Here is a 17,265-nt window from a genome sequence, read left to right as displayed (position 1 = left end):
TTCTCTCTTCATACTGCTCTTTCTCCTTCTCCTTCTTGACCCACTCCTCATAAAAAAATTTATAAACTCTTGGAACACCGAGAGAGCCTCTTCTTCCGATCCCTCAAACATCCCTACAAAAAAATAGAGACTTTAATTAAACTCTTGTTTTCAAACTATAAAATCATCAAAAAAAATCCTCTTTAACCCGGTACCAAGCTTACTCCCCAAATCAACAATCACTGGACCAAGCTTCCTCCCCAAATCAACAATCACTGGACCAAGCTTCCTCCCCAAATCAACCATCATCATCCACATTTTCATTTTCTTTTTCTTTTTTGTGTGCTTCTGTGTGCGGCGTGTGTGATGTGTGTGTTCTGTACCCGCCTTTATATAAAATTACACATTGCTTGGAGAAGATGGACAAAAGTTGAGACGCGGTTCTAGAATAATCGGAGCACATGCAGGTGCTGACCTGGATTGTGTAATAATGTTTGATCAACCTATATATCGATCGTAGATGAAGTTTCAAGAAATTGTTATAATTAATGGTAACTAATTTTCCAAAAATATAGAAAGTGTAATAATGTTTGATCAACCTATATATTTATTGACTTTTGTTGACGTGTCGATCATAGGATCATGTGAGATCTTTGATTACAAAATGTTTTTCTTTAACCTTATTCATTCTTCTCAACAAATCTATAAATATCACTCCCATTTGCATTCGCGCTATGACATAAATTCGAAATTACTATGAACCTATTAACAAAAACAAATGAGTCGAAAACTATGTAATAATTCTAACTAGATTAAGACTCGCGCCTTACGCGGGATGAATGTTATATATATAAATTATTTTATATAATTTAATAGTTTAATTAATTTATTATATTTTTAAAAATTAAGTTGTCAATATTTTTTCAAAATTTTTATCAAAAAAAGTTGTTCAAAGTACTTTCAAAATTAAGATATTTATGTATTTTCTTATATGACATATAATTTAATTGAAAATGATATATATATATATATATATATATATATTTAATACTTATTAAATGAGACTTTCAACTTATATGATTTTTTAATTATTTGTAACATGTCATAACAAAAAATTTAAACCATAGATCACAAAATTTAAATGTGAAACTTTTAAATATTTTAGTAATTTATACTCGTTTTTAAAAATTCAAAATATAACATATAAAGAAAACTTTTAATTTTTATTAAATGGTTACTATGGTTGTTTAATTTATTTTAATAGTTTAAAGTTAAACAAATACAATATAAGACACACTTATTTTTATCAAATCTTTATTATTCAAAATCATTAATTGTCATATATACTTTAGCCATATTAGGTAATTCTGTAATTTTATTTATGGAAATAATAAAGCACATTAATAATATATTTATGGTTAGTTTAATAAAAAGTTTATTATATATTTAGATGGATCAACCTATTTCTCTAAGGATTCTAAGAATCATTCTGGTGATGACATATGGCTACAAAAAAATGTTGTAATGCTTTTCAAATAATATATAGGGGATCCACAGGTCATGATTCCACCTATTGATCAAGAATAATATACAGTATATATAAACAAAAGCATTTCATAGTTTTATACACCTTCCGCACCAACTTGACTTTTGAGAAAAAAAAAACTACAATTATGTAAAATGAATTAAAAATATTTGCATGCCAATAAATGAGACTTGGTTCGTCTTGGAGATAGCAGGAGTGATCGTCGGTTCGTAAGATTGAGGACACAACCCAAATCCAAACAATACAAATTAAACACTGTTTGCTATTTTTAGCAAGCTTCATGCTTTGACCTGACTTCGTGTTCTGGTGGTAGAAGTTTCAGAAAGCTTCCCTTAGCCACTGGCGGAGTAGGAGTAGGAGGGGGTCGATCACAAGCCGATCTCGTTGTTGTTTCCGGTGAATCCGATGATCCACTATCTATGGAACGGTTTAAAAATACATAAAAATTAGTAAAACATGATCAAAGGTTTTTGATCTTTCAAGAGGCCAAAAAAAACAAAATGGTGTTTACCGAATAGTGATTTGACCATTGGTGGTCGCTTCGACTTGTTCTTCTTCTTTAACTCCGCTACAAAATTACAAGAAAGCATGCATTAGAAGTACCATTCAAACTTAATAGACAAAGAGCCAGTGATCAAGTGTGTGTACCCATTCCAGGAACTTGGTAATCATTAACGATCTCGAAGTTCTTGTAAGTGTACCCAACAAAGTTTACGTCCTTTGACGACAGCATCTGCAGAAATAAAACAGGAATTGAGTAAACATAAAATGAAGGTAATTATGAGTCTTTGCAGGGAGTAGCATTTGCCTTCCTCCATGGGCCAGACTTGGATGATGTCTGAGTTTGTGATTCGGACTGCATAAATTACCAAATAAACACAGAAATATTAATCATCAAATACAAAATTAATGAGATCGATTTAACTCAAAAATATTTTAGGCTTCCATTAAATCCAAAGGATAATGAAGAGATTAGTTACTACTTCGTCAAACTTCTCAAAGTTCTGAGTGTCTAAATCGTCATTGACCTCAGGAACAAACGCTGCATCCATATCGAATATTGAATCCCAATCAACAGTTTCAAACCATGGATGAGCCTGCAAATGCAAATGATGCATTAAATAAAATCAATCTCTCATCGATTTTAATATTACAGATGGAACTCTTACATATCCATACTCAAGATGATAAAACTTTTAAAGAAAACCAGTAAAATTAAGGACACCTTTATTTCATCAGCACCTTTGGAACCAAGCCTACGTCTGACACTGCACAAAAGGCTATTGATAAGATCTTTAGCTTCCCTTGACAATACTGCTTCCTCTGGAAACTTCAAATGACTTTTCCAGTTTACTATCTGCAAACCAAAACAAGAGTTTGATGTCAATGTAAGTGGTATAGGTAAAAATTCACATTCTTGTCTTCTTTTATTTTGTTTTTTTTCTTCTAGAGATTATATGAGAGCATATATAATTTACCTTTCTACAGGTTGACATAGCATCATCTGAATAAAAAGGAGGATATCCTACAAGCATTTCGTACATGATAGCTCCAAGAGACCACCTACAGAGCATTTTTCTATTCAGCAACTAAACTGCACTATCCTCATAATCTGGTGATTAAAAAAAAAAAAGAGAGAGCCTCAATTGCATACCAGTCACACTCCATTCCATAGCCTTTCTTCAGTAGAACTTCTGGAGCTATGTAATCTGGTGTCCCAACTGTTGAATAAGCCTGTTGTTTCATTTGTTAATCAAACACACACACATACAGAGATAGAGAGAGAGAGAGAAATGTTCAATTCAAAATCTTAAAGTCTTACTAGCGTCCTCTTCCTGTTCCTATGCCAATGTTCGAGCTGTTCCTGCTGAGTGCGTTTTGGAGCAGCTGATCCATCCTCTTGCTCCGTGGATCCACTAGAATTGTTCAAAAACTCGTTTTCTCCAATGACGCTGCAGTCCAAAGGCTTACACAATCCGAAATCCGACAGTCTCAGGTGCCCATATCTGTCAAGCAGCAAGTTGTCCGGCTTGATATCCCTGTGGATGTAATTGTGCATGTGGATGGACTCGATGGCGAGAACTGTCTCAGCGACATAGAACTTGGCCTCATCTTCTGTCAGAGTATCTTTGCGCATCAGGAGAGTCATCATATCACCGCCAGGAAGATACTCCATCACAAGGTAGAGATGGTCATCATCTTGAAACGAACAGTAGAGCTTCACTATGTAATTACTGTCAACTTCCGCAAGTAAGTTCCTCTCTGATCTCACATGCTCAACCTTTGAAGAAGAAAATGAAATAGTGAGGAATGATTAGTTCACCACATACAATGGCACCAGCATTAGGTAGGGGAAGTCACATATCACCTGGCCTCTGCGAAGCATCTCAGCCTTCTTGAGCTTTTTCATTGCATAAACTTGACCTGTAGTCTTTTCTCTACAAACTCTAACCTACAAGAAACAAGAAGAAGAAGATAATGCACGTTTCCAAGAAGGAAGGGAGTGAAGAAAAGATTACCTCTCCAAAGGCACCTTTACCAATCATGGTAAGCAAATCAAAATCAGCAACGCCTAGCTTGTGGCGTTGAAGGCGCATGTACTCTGTCTCCTTCTTCTCCAGAAACTTGAGAAGATTGTTTTGATCTTCTTCAGACACATCTGCATCTGCCAGCTTCTGCTCTAGCAAGCTTCGCCTGTTTTAATATCAAAGAACCAAAAACAATCACGCAATGGCAAAAAAAGAAGAAGAAGAATGTCTACATTCTTGGTACAAACCTTTCTTTCCTCTCTTGGAGAATCTTCATCTGCTCTTTGTAATGATTCTCAATGTACTGCTTAGCAGCTGCAACTTTCTGTTTAGTAGTGTTAGAGACAGCTTCTTCATCAGTTTGTACGTTTGGCTGCTCATCGGCAGAGCCATTACTACCACCACCACCACCTGAACCACCACCACCTTTATATCTGGAACCTCCACGCATCTGCCGCTTCTGAAACCAACCCTTTGTAGAATCCATATTAATACTCTCTCTCTCTCTTTACTACACACACAAAATTATATACTCATTTCACGGATAATTCATCATCATCATCTTGGGATTGAAAAAACAACGTTTTGTGCATAAACCAGTGATTTCAAAATCATCACCTAAAGAAACTAAAAATGGGAGAGGATCATAAAACACCTAAAAATATCAAACCTTTTAACATTAAACGTGAGAGATTCAAACCGAAGTAGGAAAAGAGAGAGAGAGAGAGGAACAGAATGAGCGAGAATCTCGCTGAAGCCCATGAAATTTTCATGGTAGCGTCATTTTCTCTGATTCTTTCATGCAGACTTCTTCTCTTTCTTTCTTTCTTTCTTTCTTTAATATTAATTAATGATGAGACTTATGATTCTTTCAACATGATTGTATATCTTAATTAATGAAAACATAACAAACCAATCTAAACATTGTATATGTTTTGAGATTTTAGTTAAGAAAAATAGGAATGTTTGTTACGAGTTGATTGCCAGATGGCACAAGTCTCTCTCTCTCTCTCAAGTTAAAAGAAACCAAATTTTAAAGGTTTTGCAATGCTTACATTGTGATTAGTAATGCAATGAAAATACACTCTGGTCTGAGTGCTGCTGGCACTTGTCTGGTCTTAAAAGCAGCTATTGTAGATTCTGAGCTCATCCGTTACGACTTCAGAAGGGTCTCATGAGTGGGGAAGGAGGGCAATCTGAGCACAGCTTCTTCTGTCTCCATTGGGTCCGATCTCACAATCTAAGCCCAAACACACAAAAGCGTTATATTCCTTAGAAAAAATAGCCGTATAAAAACAAGTAGATGTTACATGTACATTTTGAAATTCGGACCAACATAGAGTTTGCATTCTTCAGTTTTAACGTTTTTAACATTTCATACTAAACGTAAGAAGCTTGAGATACATGAAACGAACAATCTAACAACATTCAGTTTGATCCTATTACTTCATTTCTAGCTCAATGAGAGAAAGAGATCTTGTACCGGATCCTGAAGGACAGGTTTGGTGTCATCGACGGCAACTCTGAAAGGAGGTTTCTCAGATTTGGCTTCTGATTCAAGAAATCTCGAGGCGTTCGACGGTGTCTCTGAAGCTTTCCCCATCGTTTTCCTCTTCTTTTTTCGCCGGAGAAAGAAGTACGAGATGTAGTCCCGATTGAGATCGTCAGTTGTGTGTGACGGCCCAACGTGGCCTTATTGGGCTTACAAGTTTTATATCTAAAGCCCATTTATTTGGCTCGAGAACATTTATAGTATATACACACACACACCTCTTCCGCCCTCAAAAACCCTAATCGCACTCTCGTCTCAAAAATCTCCGAGGTTTGTTGCGGCCCTTCACTGAAATCAAAGGACGAAGAATGTATCTTCAGTGCTATATCAACGAGAAGGGCGAGAAGGTTTACACAACTAAGGTACCTTTTCTAATCTCCTCTCCTTTTTATGCTTACTAGTTTACAAGTAGTTGTATAGACATCCCACGATACTACTACTTTAGCATAGACTAATTAATTTAAAACGGTTAGATAAAAGTTATCTCAAGCTTGGTTTTTGTTTGCTTTTAATATTTAATTAGTAGATTTAAGTTTGTTTCATTCATCTTAGTCTACCAAGGTCTTTCAGACATATTTGGTCTTGGTTATTGATTAACTTTTTTTTTGTACACAAGTTTTAACTAACCTTAGCATTTGGGTTTTTCTCTGATCACTGTGTTGTTTACTCAATTGCTAATAATGAGTGTCTAAACTCAATTTGTGCAGAAGGAATCACCGCTTGGTACAGCCACTGAATCTGCCCATCCAGGTGAGTCTAGCTTCTTTATAGACCATTTTGTGTTCTTTTTTAATAAGTTTGATTCTTTCATTGAAACCAAAAACGTTTGTGTGCTATTGCAGCCCGATTCTCTCCTGATGATAAATATTCAAAGGAGAGAGTTTTGTTGAAGAAACGGTTTGGTCTTTTACCCACCCAGGGCGCACCTGTCAAGTACTGAAGTCCAAGCTTCTTTTGGTTTTGATGTTTTCTCTATTATCACTGCTATGTTGTCTCTCTTTTAATGAAATGTTGACATAAACCGTAGTGAGTTTAAGACCAATTTTCATGAACCTTTTAATCCAAATATTTTTTGAGCTAAAGTCGAATGATCAAAAGAAGGCAAGCAGCATCTCCTATGTGATACCCATTCGTATATTTCAATATCACAAACTATAAAAAGATTTTGTTATGTATTTACTGGATTATACCGTCACATAGACACTAACAAAGGAACAAGTATAAGCAAAGATATTTAAATGAGAGCTTGTTGCATTGCCCATTGTAGTACACCGAGTGTATGGTGTCCTACATATCCAAAATCCAATAGCACATTAGTATATTTGTTGCGTTTGGAACTACTACATCAAAATGTAAATCTTAGCTAAAGTACCTTCAATTGCTGCTTAGGTCATGTGCGTATCGTTAGTCATCACGTGACTTACTTCACTCAAAGCCAAAAGCTTATGGAAATGGCCTTCAATGGGATCAGAGAAGTGGAGAACTACTTCGCGCCTCTTCTTCATCGATTCAAAACCCGATCAGAATGGAAGCAAATCCACGCCTCCATCACCACACACGGCCTATCGCAGAGCAGCTTCATACTCACCAAAATGGTTGACCTGTGCGATAAGATCGGAGACATGGAGTACGCCACACGTCTTTTCAACCACGTCTCTAACCCTAATGTCTTCTTGTACAACTCCATCATCCGAGCTTACACTCACAACTCCTTGTATCCCTCTGCGATCCGAATCTACAAGCAAATGCTCGCTAATAGCCTCGAGTTTCCAGATCGGTTCACATTCCCTTTCGTGTTCAAATCATGCGCGAGCCTCGGGTCGTGTTACTTGGGGAAGCAAGTTCACGGTCACCTCTTCAAATTCGGGCCTAAGGCCCACGTCGTGACGGAGAATGCTCTCATTGATATGTACACAAAGTTTGATGGCCTCGACGACGCGCATAAGGTGTTCGATGAAATGTCTGAAAGAGATGTTATATCGTGGAACAGTCTGATTTCCGGACACGCGCGGCTCGGGCGGATGAAGGAGGCGAAAGCGTTGTTCGAGTCCATGCCGGAGAAGACTATCGTGTCGTGGACCGCGATGATCTCCGGGTACACGGGGGCTGGATGCTACGGAGAAGCCATGGAGCTTTTCCGCGAAATGCAGTTGGCTGACATTGACCCCGACGAGATCAGTCTCATCTCTGTTTTGCCTTCGTGCGCTCACCTCGGGTCTCTGGAGCTCGGGAAGTGGATCCATATCTACGCAGAGCGGAAGGGGTTTCTTAGACAGACTGGTGTCTGCAACGCTCTCATCGAGATGTACTCGAAATGCGGGATGATTGGTCAAGCTGTCCAGCTGTTTGATCGGATGAAGGGGAAAGATGTTATATCGTGGAGTACGATGATCTCAGGGTATGCTCATCACGGGAACGCTGAAGGAGCGATCGAAACGTTTGATGGAATGCAGAGAGCGAAGGTGAAGCCTAACGGGATCACGTTTCTTGGTCTTTTATCAGCTTGTTCGCACGTTGGTTTGTGGAAGCAAGGTTTGAAGTATTTTGGTATGATGAAGGAAGATTATCTCATAGAGCCCAAGATTGAACACTATGGTTGTTTGATCGATGTTTTGGCAAGAGCAGGGGAACTGGAACGAGCTGTTGAAGTGACAAAGACGATGCCGATGAAACCTGACTCCAAGATTTGGGGGTCGCTGTTGAGCTCTTGCAGAACGCGAGGCAATCTTGGGGTTGCTCTGATGGCAGTGGACCATCTTATCGAGCTGGAGCCTGAGGATATGGGGAACTATGTACTGCTTTCGAATATTTATGCGGATTTGGGGAAATGGGAAGAGGTTTCGAGGTTGAGGAAGCTGATAAGGAAGGGGAGTATGAAGAGGACGCCAGGTTGTAGCTTGATAGAAGTGGACAATGTTGTTCAAGAGTTTGTTGCGGGAGATGATCGCAAACCTTTCTGGACTGAGATCTGTTCAGTGTTGCAGCTTTTCTCTGTACATCAGGATCAGGATGTGATTAAGAACAACATTACTCTTGCATCTATAGAAATGGTTGGATTTTGATTACAACAAAACAAATTTTATTAGGAGTATTTTATTATGTTACAGATCCGACCAAACAGGATACAACAGTATTAAATCACAATCTCTCTGATCTACAAACAAGACATGTTATCCGAGAAGCTTCTTCACTCCTGTCTTCTGCTCTGAGGTTAACCTCGTTGGGAACTTGATCTTGAACTTGATCCTCAAGTTTCCTCTCTTTGTCTGATCTTTCTGTAAGGGCATTCCTTCCTTTGGAACCACTTCCTCGTACTCGGGGTGGATCACGTTGGTGACTGGGATTGTCAGTCTCCGACCATCGAGTGTCGTCAGGTTCACGGTGTAGCCTGTCAGGGCCTCAGCGAGTGAGATCCTCTGTGTGACAATGAGGTCATTACCCTCCCGAGTGAAAACCGGGTGAGGCTTCTCGTCGATGATGAAGACTAAATCAGCTGGAGTCACGCCGGGCTGCTCGTTTCCTTTCTCAGGGAATGTGATTCTTGTCCCTTTCCTCCACCCTGGCTTCACATCAATCGTTAGAATCTCTTCCACCGGCATCGTCTTGCTGCAAAAACACACGTAAAATCAGTAATCAGACTATTGGAGTTAACTTCATTTGGTATGTTGGTTGATCAGTCACTTACCCGCTGACGTCAGCAATTTCTCTAGAGATCTTCATCTTCTTGGTGGTTCCTTTGTAGAGATCTTCAAGGCTACAAGGCAGCCTGTTTTCGATAGGAGCCGCCTTCCTGGCTCCACCGCCATGATGCATAGCTCCTCCTCCTCCTCCTGCTTCACCAAAAGAGGCAAAAATGTTATCACCAAACATGCTGCTAGAGAATCTTGTACCACCGCCACCGCCGCCACCAAATGGCCTGGAGAAGCCAAAGAACTCGGCGAAAATATCGTCTGCGCTTCTCGGGTTGAACCGGAAGGACGTTGGACCGTCTCCGGTAGAGAAGTAAGTGGCTCCACCAGCATCTGGAGGTGGGACGTTCCCTTTCAAGCCTTCCTCGCCGTACTGATCGTATACAGCTTTCTTCTGGGGATCGCTAAGAACCTGCAAAAGCATCAAGAGGTTAATCAGAAACAGAGAGCTCTTGGAAACGCTGATGGAATGGAACAGAAAGAAAGATACCTCGTAAGCTTCGGAGATCTGCTTGAACTTGGCCTCGGCGTCCTTTTTGTTGTTGGGGTTCTTGTCGGGATGCCATTTCATGGCGAGTTTTCTGTAAGCTTTCTTGAGATCATCTTCGGAGGCGTTGCGATCGACTTGGAGGACGTTGTAGTAATCCACTCCCATCCGACCTTCTTCTTCTCTCTTTCGCTTCTTCACTTTTCTTGATTCTAGTAAGATGTAAGGGGTCTCTGTTCTTGTTCTTATGTCTTGTGAAGACAGAGAGAAGTCGGTCTTGTTTAAAAACCGATGACTCCATCATGTTTTTTTTTTTTCTTCTCGGAGTGTGGAGAATTCCGTGGAAAGTTCGAGATATCCTTCCTTGTAATCTGACTATTTGTTTGTTTTGGGTGACGGGCCTGTTACGCTAGTGTCATTCCGTCACAGCTGTCTTTATCTTCTTGAATGCAAAAACCTGGGGTACTTGTTGATTTTGCTTTGGATCAGGACCTCAGTTCATAAGTGTTTACCGTTACCGTGTTCTTCACACTGCTGTAGTTTTTTAAATGCTAAAGCCCATTTATGCCAAGTGGGCTTTATAATCTACGCAAAAGCAGTTGCTACTTGCAACATTGTGTGTTTGGGTTTAATAACTGATCAGGACTCTTCTCTTTCTCTTAGAGCATCTCCAATGTAAAACACCATTTTTTCCTCTAAAATGGAGTAAAAGTAAAAATGGAGTAAAATTACTCCAATTCTACTCCATTTCCCACTCTATAATGGAGTGATGAACAAACAAAAAATAGATTACTCCATTTATGAAATAAACTTCATTATGGAGTGAGATATGAGGTTGGGTTGGAGCATTCTTTATTCCATAATCACTTTTACTCCATTTTAGAGAAAAAAATAGAGTAGGGATAGAGATGTCCTTAACCGTTTAACTTTCTTATCAAAATTAGTTATTGGCTCTGTCAGGAGATTTTAATGAACTTTTAATTCTTTTTCTAAACTAATTTCGTACATATTAGGGAATTTAAAATTATTTATTACAAAAGAAAATTACATGAGTACAAACTACAAAGGACTAAATTAGTAAAAAAAATTAAAAGAAAAATAATAGCATGAAGTTAAAAGAAAGAAAGTCTTAACAAGGGATGGAGTTGGTGAAGCAACGGAGGACTTTGACAGGGAGTTTGATGAGATCCACAGCGAAGTTGGCCAGCGCAGCAAAACAAAAGCAACATGGGCATAAACAACTCAGTACCGTCCTGCCAAATTATAAAAATATATCAGTAAATTGAATATTTAATTTGTTTATTTTCTTTTATGAGAAGTAGATCTGGGGTTGAATGTAGATGATGATGAACATAACTGAATCATATAGCATATAAATGAATTTACACAAAATACATAAACCTGTACGTATAAAGAAAGATTGGAGGAGGGGAATTAATTACCCAATGATCCAGATGATAGCACCAACTAAAGAGAGAACAAGAGCGACAAGAGCAAATGGTAATCCCAATAAGAAACCCAGAGGCCTACATTCTCCCATTCTCTGTCTCCCTGATCTCAAATTCTTCAGAGGTTTTGCAGACAAATATTGAAATAGACGAAAAGTTTAGTTTTTTTTTTGCTCTGAGAATGGAAAGATAAAGAGATTAGAGAGGGGCTGCCTTTAAAAGGAGTAAGTTTTTTTTTACTAAAAAAAAATTAGTCAATGATGATTATTAGTTCCACATGAATTTGTATAACCGCCGTCGTACCCACGCGGCGACATTTTTGTGAATGACGAATATACTCTTTCGTTTCTTCCTTTTTCATTTTGAGTAATCGAAGTCAATGGGGTGCTTTTGAGAATTCGATGTTTGAAATTTCGTACTTTTGATCTCGGCCTTTTTTTTTGGTCAAAGTGCAAAGAAAGAGTCAACAAACGTCGACATGGCTTTGTGCCGTGAACAATACACCTTTTAACATTTTACGTGTGATCTTTCCAAAATTTGATCTCTCTGTTGCTCGCAATGCCACTCCTATTACTGCCATTTTGTGGTTAACACTAAATCGTAATTTATGCCTTGTTTTTGGGGTCATCCTTCCAACTAACCAAAATTTTGATTTATTAAGTGATTTTGTTCTTGTTCATATGTTACGTTTCTCTATCAATTTCGTTTTCCTCGGACCGCTAAATATTTTGCTTAGCTTCTCCTGCAATTGGACTAAATGGGCCGTTAGTTAAGATAGTAAAAATTCAGAGCCTCAGAGGAAACCATGTTTAGATCCCTTTTGATCTCATAATATATATAGCCCAAATGATGGTCTACAGATTATCCGGCCCAAATGTTCTTACAAGTTCAGGAGTTCTCGCTGGGGGACATTTACCTCAGCTAGTCAGCTGGACTGTAAACGTATGTCACACGAGCAAATCCCAATCGGACTCGGACATATTACCGTTAATAAATCAAATGACGAGATGTTTTTAGTGGTTAAGAAAAAAAAACAAAATGAATCGAAGAAATGTTTAGCTTTCAAGATCATGGTCCCAACTATAGCTAGCTGAGCACACAAAAGACAAAAGTTTTCTCACCACAAGCACATCCACAACAAAATAGATTTTTTTCAATTTTAAAGACTAGTTGACATACCAAAGTATTATTTTAATCATCGGATATAACAGTGACAATAACAGTTAATTGTTAGATATAACAGTTTCTCTCATAAATTAGGCTTTGGCTTCGGAGGACGAGTTTTTGCTGACATACATGTCTCTCTGCAATATATTTCAACGTAATTTTTCCATTGTTCAGAAAAAACAAAAAGTGACAAAAATAATTGCATGGAACTATATACAAAGAAAGTATTAACTATTAAAGTTTCCTTACGCGGTTGGCACTTTTTGTCCCATACCGAGATGGGCCAGCAGTGTAACACACTTCTTACCAAATTGCAACGAATCAAACCAATTCTTTAACCAATTCAGGATTTTGCTTTTTTGAACCTTTTTTCACAAGATACTGGAAAATTAAATCCATGGCCATTTCAAACCTGTAAAACCCTTTTGCCTCGAAATTTGTGAGCTATATAACCCGATGATGAGAATCGTATAAGTACATATACATATGATAAGCTATGCTATTTACAGCGACAAAAATGATGATTGATGGCATCATAGTAAATGACAGTAGTCCTTTTACGAAAGCTGCACTTCATTTTTAAAAATTAATTACAAGCACACATGATGTCATTTCCATTCTTGTCATTATCAGGTCACATGTGGGTGTGGCCCTTTACATCCAGGGGTTGTCAATTCCCTTATACCAATTTCAAAATATACATATATATTCTTTTCTCCAATCTCCATATAGATTCAATACTCAATTTCTCCATATAGATTCAATACTCAATTTCCTAATCAAGCTGTGTTAGTTCAATACTTCAATAAATATTATTATCATATATGATACTCTTTGTTTTGTGCAACCATTATATATGATACTCGAATTCTGTTTTATTGGCCTCTACGATAGCTAGTATATTTATACACCTTATGAAAACATTGAAATTTCGTAGCACAATCATGTTTTCTTTGGATTCCATCTTTATTTAAAACTCACACCAAGATAACTTGACTTTTAGAAATACTGAAATACCTTATTCTATATACTCGGTAGAGGCGTACGTGTGTACAGTAAGGGATGATGAGAATATTTGGAAGTTGGAACTCTCAGTTTATATTCTTACGCTTTGTTTATGTCTAACTAGATATGTATGAATTAGATTAATTATCAAAAGAAAATGTATGAATTAGATTCAGATCTGTGGACAACGAGCAACAGCAATTGTTGTAACCCTTGCGGTTGCGGACCCATATATATAGTTGTGCACATGAATATTGTGATGGGTAAAAAACTCCACCTTACCTTAACCCGAAAATAACCCGTCCAGGAAAAAAAATTTACCATGAAAATTCCAGAAAACTCTAAACTATTAGGGTAACACAGCAACCATGTAATTTTTATAATTACCTGAGATATTCTAATTTGTTATTAATTTATTATCACTTATTTAGTTTATTTTAAGTCAAATATATATAAAATAATTAATTATATTTATTTGTACTTTTTACTGATGGAAAATAATATTTTTTGATAAAACATGCAATTACATTTTTGACGAAAATACAAGATTTTGTGTTTTTGCAAAATAACATGTTTTTGCGAAAAAAAAAGCTTAAATAGCAAAAAAGTATTCATGTTTTAACGAGAAAATAATACTTTATTAAAAAGACAATTCTCTGAAATAACATTTTTTAAGGTTTTGTCATAAAAATAGCATTTAATAAAAAATGACCAAAATAGCTTCTTTTTATTTTGAAAAGTTTAATTTTTTATTTTTTGAAATTTGAAACCCTATCCTCAAAACTCCACCTCTTATCTCTAAATCTTAAATCTAGATTAGTTAATCCTATTGTACAAATGCGATCTCTACTCTTTAAAAAAAAATTGGTTATTTTTCTTATTGAATGCTATTTTTGTGACAAAAATTTAGAAAGAGTTATTCTAGGAAATTTCTCTTATTTTAAAAACAAACAAAATTTTATTTATTGGAAAGATAAAATAAAATTTTATGCTTTGTCGAAAGAAACATTGTTTTACTTTTTTGGCTGAAAATAAAAAATTAACCATTTTTTTGCAAAACAATGAACTTTTAAAAATTTTACATTGAAACAAAATTCATGTTTAGGTACCTTTGAGATAGTTAACCATTGTGAACAGTGATATATGCAGTCACGAGAGAGTATTTTGAACTCACAATTTATATGTGTAGATATGTATGAATGGGATTCACATGACATGGCAACGAGCAATATCAATCATTGTAACCCTTGCGGACCCAGTTAAGGTTGTGCATAGGAATGTTGTGGTCGGTAAAAAAAATCCCCACCCTATCTTAACCCAAAAATAATAAGGTAGATTTTTTTTTCACTGAAATTTTCAAAATCCCTAAATTGTTAGGATAACACAGCAACCATGTAATTTTAGGGTTATCCACAGATATCCTAATTCTTTATTATCATCTGTTTAGTTTATTTTAAATTAAATATATATAAAATTATTAATTATATGCATTTGAAAAAAAAAATTGATGGAAAATGAGATTTTCCATTTTGATGATAAATCAAAACTTTATGTTTTAAGGAAAATACGAGATTTTACATTTTTTGACAGAAATGAAATGGTATGTTTTTGGCGGAAAAATGAAACTTTAACATAAATTAACATAATTATGTTTTGGTAGATTTTCCAAAAAAATAATTGATGTCTTTTGAGGAAAAAACATTTTTTTTTGTTTTTTGCGGAAAATTGAAATATTATTTAAAAATAAGATTTAACATTTTTGACGAAAAATGTGATTTAATGTAAAATATAGATTTTGCAGCTAAACAAACAAATATTTTGTTTAAAGTACCTTACCATGGGCGGAACCAAGCTTATGGTTACGGAAGCACGTATTCCCTACTCTCTTTATATTTTTTTCCTAAACAGTTTAAGCTAATTTGATTAAATTGTTCTTAGTTTAGTGAATAAACAGAAATAATGTCCCCAACTATAAGTGATTCTAGGTCCGCCATTGTACCTACAGTGTAAGGCAATTAACCATTGTTAACATTGAATTATTTAGAGAGAAAAACATTGAATTATTTAGTCACGAGACAGTAAGGATGACGACGAAAACATTTTGAACTCACAGTTTATATGTCTAGATATGTATGAATTAGATTCACACATGTGACATGGCAACGAGCAATATCAATTATTGCAACTCTTGCGGACCCATTCAAGGTCGTGCATGTCCATTTATACGTAAACGAGACAATTCCGTCCTTTTTGTAAGAGCATCTACGACAACATCATCGTCAGCGAACTTCCGAAGCGGATACTACTGTAAATAAGTATCTAGACATTTCCATATCTTGCATCTATTTATGAAGCCCCCATGGATATATTGTGGCACTCTTGATGATACCATGCCACCACTATCGATCTACTCTGTTAAAAAAATATATTATTCAGTAAAAAAAAACAAATAACAAAAACATTATGTGAAAGTAAGTTTTACTTCATGTATTATTTATAAAATGTAGTATTGCTTATTAATGAAAAATAGAATTTATTAAAGATAATATAGAAAAAGCATTATAATACTTAACATGTTTTTAACTAATACATAACTAAACATATTTTCGAAGAATTAATAATTAAACATATTTCCAAACAATCTAATATTAGATCCATATTTTTTGAAAATTAATTATTAAGTTTAATACAAACTATTTGATAAATACTATAATTGATTAAAATAGTAGAATAATGTATAAAAAATAAGAAATATAATAATGCTAAAAAATCAAAAATATAAATAACTGAAATTTAAAAGCTTAAATATTATGAAATATTATATTTCAATAAAACTAAATTAAATGGATGGTCTATACAATATATATTTTTATAAATATGAAAGTGCATATGCTAGAATCAATAAACTGATCACGTTGTTAAAATAATTATATATCACTAGTACAAAATACAACAAAGTATTTTGTAATTATAGTATGGAAATATTTTAATTCATGCGAAAATTTTCAGAATTTAAAAGTTTTATTATGTTTTTATATTTACTATAAATACAAAATAATATGAGCCAGCGAGTTTCCGAACAAGGATATATCTATATATAGGAACCAGTGTTTTGTGTGTGTGTTTAAAAATCAAAACTATAACGTCTGATTTCAAACAAACATTTTAGCAACTTAACCGTGTTAATTTCTCAAAAAAAAACTTAACCGTGTTAAATCAACAGTATTAACAAATGAAACTATTTACCGTAATTCAACTTGTTTCACATTTAACTATATTCAAGTTTTAAAGAAGTTCAGATAATATGTTTAGAAAGTTATATAGTGGATCAATAATGTTGTGACAGATCAAAAACAGAAAGACCAAAATCGATAAAGATACAAATGCGACATTTAGATATTGAACCTGAAAGTTGTGGTTCTGATCCAATCTGCCACATCCCTCTCCCCTCTAAAAAAACATGCAACCCGATTTTCGTGGTTTCCTTTGCCAACAAAACAGGCAACCCAATTAACTTCATGCACTAACAAAATTATATAATGTGAAATCTTATATAAACTAATTATAAAACGTATTATATTAATATTCGATTACTTACATATAATCGAGTACTTAAATCACATGTACGTATTGAGTTTGTGTTTGCATTTTCCGTCATTTTATGGATCTATTTTATTGCTAACGCAATATTTGTGGTTTAGTACTAAGATTACACCTAGTGGTTTATCATTGAATAAACACTATATTAAAGCTACAAAAAGTCTTGTGTCTCTCTTTCAAGTTGGGACTCTATACGGTTCATAATCTTAAGAGAAATAATGTTATGTGTTCTTTAATTGTTTTATATATACGTATAAATTTTAT

At 35.5% G+C, this 17,265-nt stretch overlaps 5 protein-coding genes across 9 annotated transcripts; 2 read left to right on the top strand and 3 right to left on the bottom strand.

Moving 5' to 3' along the window:
* Window positions 1-1,496: 1,496 nt before the first annotated feature.
* On the bottom strand, window positions 1,497-5,741 carry LOC103842600 (serine/threonine-protein kinase tricorner). Of its 3 annotated transcripts, none has more exons than XM_009119241.2 (14): window positions 5,537-5,741; window positions 5,109-5,293; window positions 4,302-4,564; window positions 4,045-4,219; window positions 3,894-3,977; window positions 3,348-3,806; window positions 3,180-3,259; window positions 3,004-3,088; window positions 2,751-2,882; window positions 2,509-2,622; window positions 2,334-2,381; window positions 2,174-2,258; window positions 2,037-2,093; window positions 1,497-1,942 (listed from the first exon to the last, which is right to left on the bottom strand). In XM_009119241.2, the coding sequence occupies exons 3-14, from the start codon at window positions 4,538-4,540 to the stop codon at window positions 1,794-1,796; spliced, it is 1,707 nt and encodes a 568-aa protein (XP_009117489.1). In that variant the 5' UTR covers window positions 4,541-4,564; window positions 5,109-5,293; window positions 5,537-5,741; the 3' UTR covers window positions 1,497-1,793. The 3 variants fall into 3 exon arrangements, with proteins under 3 accessions (XP_009117489.1, XP_009117491.1, XP_009117490.1); XM_009119243.3 differs by having other exon boundaries at window positions 4,302-4,525; XM_009119242.3 differs by having other exon boundaries at window positions 4,302-4,513.
* An 89-nt stretch (window positions 5,742-5,830) lies between these two features.
* Window positions 5,831-6,662, top strand: LOC103842599 (H/ACA ribonucleoprotein complex subunit 3-like protein). The gene is made up of 3 exons (XM_009119239.3): window positions 5,831-5,967; window positions 6,313-6,355; window positions 6,448-6,662. Exons 1-3 carry the CDS (start codon window positions 5,914-5,916, stop codon window positions 6,543-6,545), a joined length of 195 nt encoding a protein of 64 aa, XP_009117487.1. The 5' UTR covers window positions 5,831-5,913; the 3' UTR covers window positions 6,546-6,662.
* Window positions 6,663-6,818: 156 nt separating this feature from the next.
* On the top strand, window positions 6,819-8,709 carry LOC103842597 (pentatricopeptide repeat-containing protein At2g20540). Of its 2 annotated transcripts, XM_018655029.2 has the most exons (2): window positions 6,841-7,254; window positions 7,335-8,709. In XM_018655029.2, the coding sequence occupies exons 1-2, from the start codon at window positions 7,067-7,069 to the stop codon at window positions 8,665-8,667; spliced, it is 1,521 nt and encodes a 506-aa protein (XP_018510545.1). In that variant the 5' UTR covers window positions 6,841-7,066; the 3' UTR covers window positions 8,668-8,709. The 2 variants fall into 2 exon arrangements, with proteins under 2 accessions (XP_009117485.1, XP_018510545.1); XM_009119237.3 differs by having other exon boundaries at window positions 6,819-8,709.
* On the bottom strand, window positions 8,657-10,126 carry LOC103842598 (dnaJ homolog subfamily B member 13). Of its 2 annotated transcripts, XM_009119238.3 has the most exons (3): window positions 9,785-10,116; window positions 9,291-9,706; window positions 8,657-9,211 (listed from the first exon to the last, which is right to left on the bottom strand). In XM_009119238.3, the coding sequence occupies exons 1-3, from the start codon at window positions 9,947-9,949 to the stop codon at window positions 8,776-8,778; spliced, it is 1,017 nt and encodes a 338-aa protein (XP_009117486.1). In that variant the 5' UTR covers window positions 9,950-10,116; the 3' UTR covers window positions 8,657-8,775. The 2 variants fall into 2 exon arrangements, with proteins under 2 accessions (XP_009117486.1, XP_033136939.1); XM_033281048.1 differs by having other exon boundaries at window positions 9,291-10,126.
* Window positions 10,127-10,788: 662 nt separating this feature from the next.
* On the bottom strand, window positions 10,789-17,133 carry LOC103842595 (signaling peptide TAXIMIN 2). The gene is made up of 2 exons (XM_009119236.3): window positions 11,224-17,133; window positions 10,789-11,034 (listed from the first exon to the last, which is right to left on the bottom strand). The coding sequence occupies exons 1-2, from the start codon at window positions 11,319-11,321 to the stop codon at window positions 10,911-10,913; spliced, it is 222 nt and encodes a 73-aa protein (XP_009117484.1). The 5' UTR covers window positions 11,322-17,133; the 3' UTR covers window positions 10,789-10,910.
* Window positions 17,134-17,265: the final 132 nt, after the last annotated feature.

This window comes from Brassica rapa, chromosome A09 (genome assembly GCF_000309985.2).
Source record: "Brassica rapa cultivar Chiifu-401-42 chromosome A09, CAAS_Brap_v3.01, whole genome shotgun sequence".
NCBI lineage: Eukaryota > Viridiplantae > Streptophyta > Magnoliopsida > Brassicales > Brassicaceae > Brassica > Brassica rapa.
The sequence above is the reverse complement of the archived record's forward strand: the minus strand, read 5'-3'. Positions and strand labels throughout refer to the sequence as shown.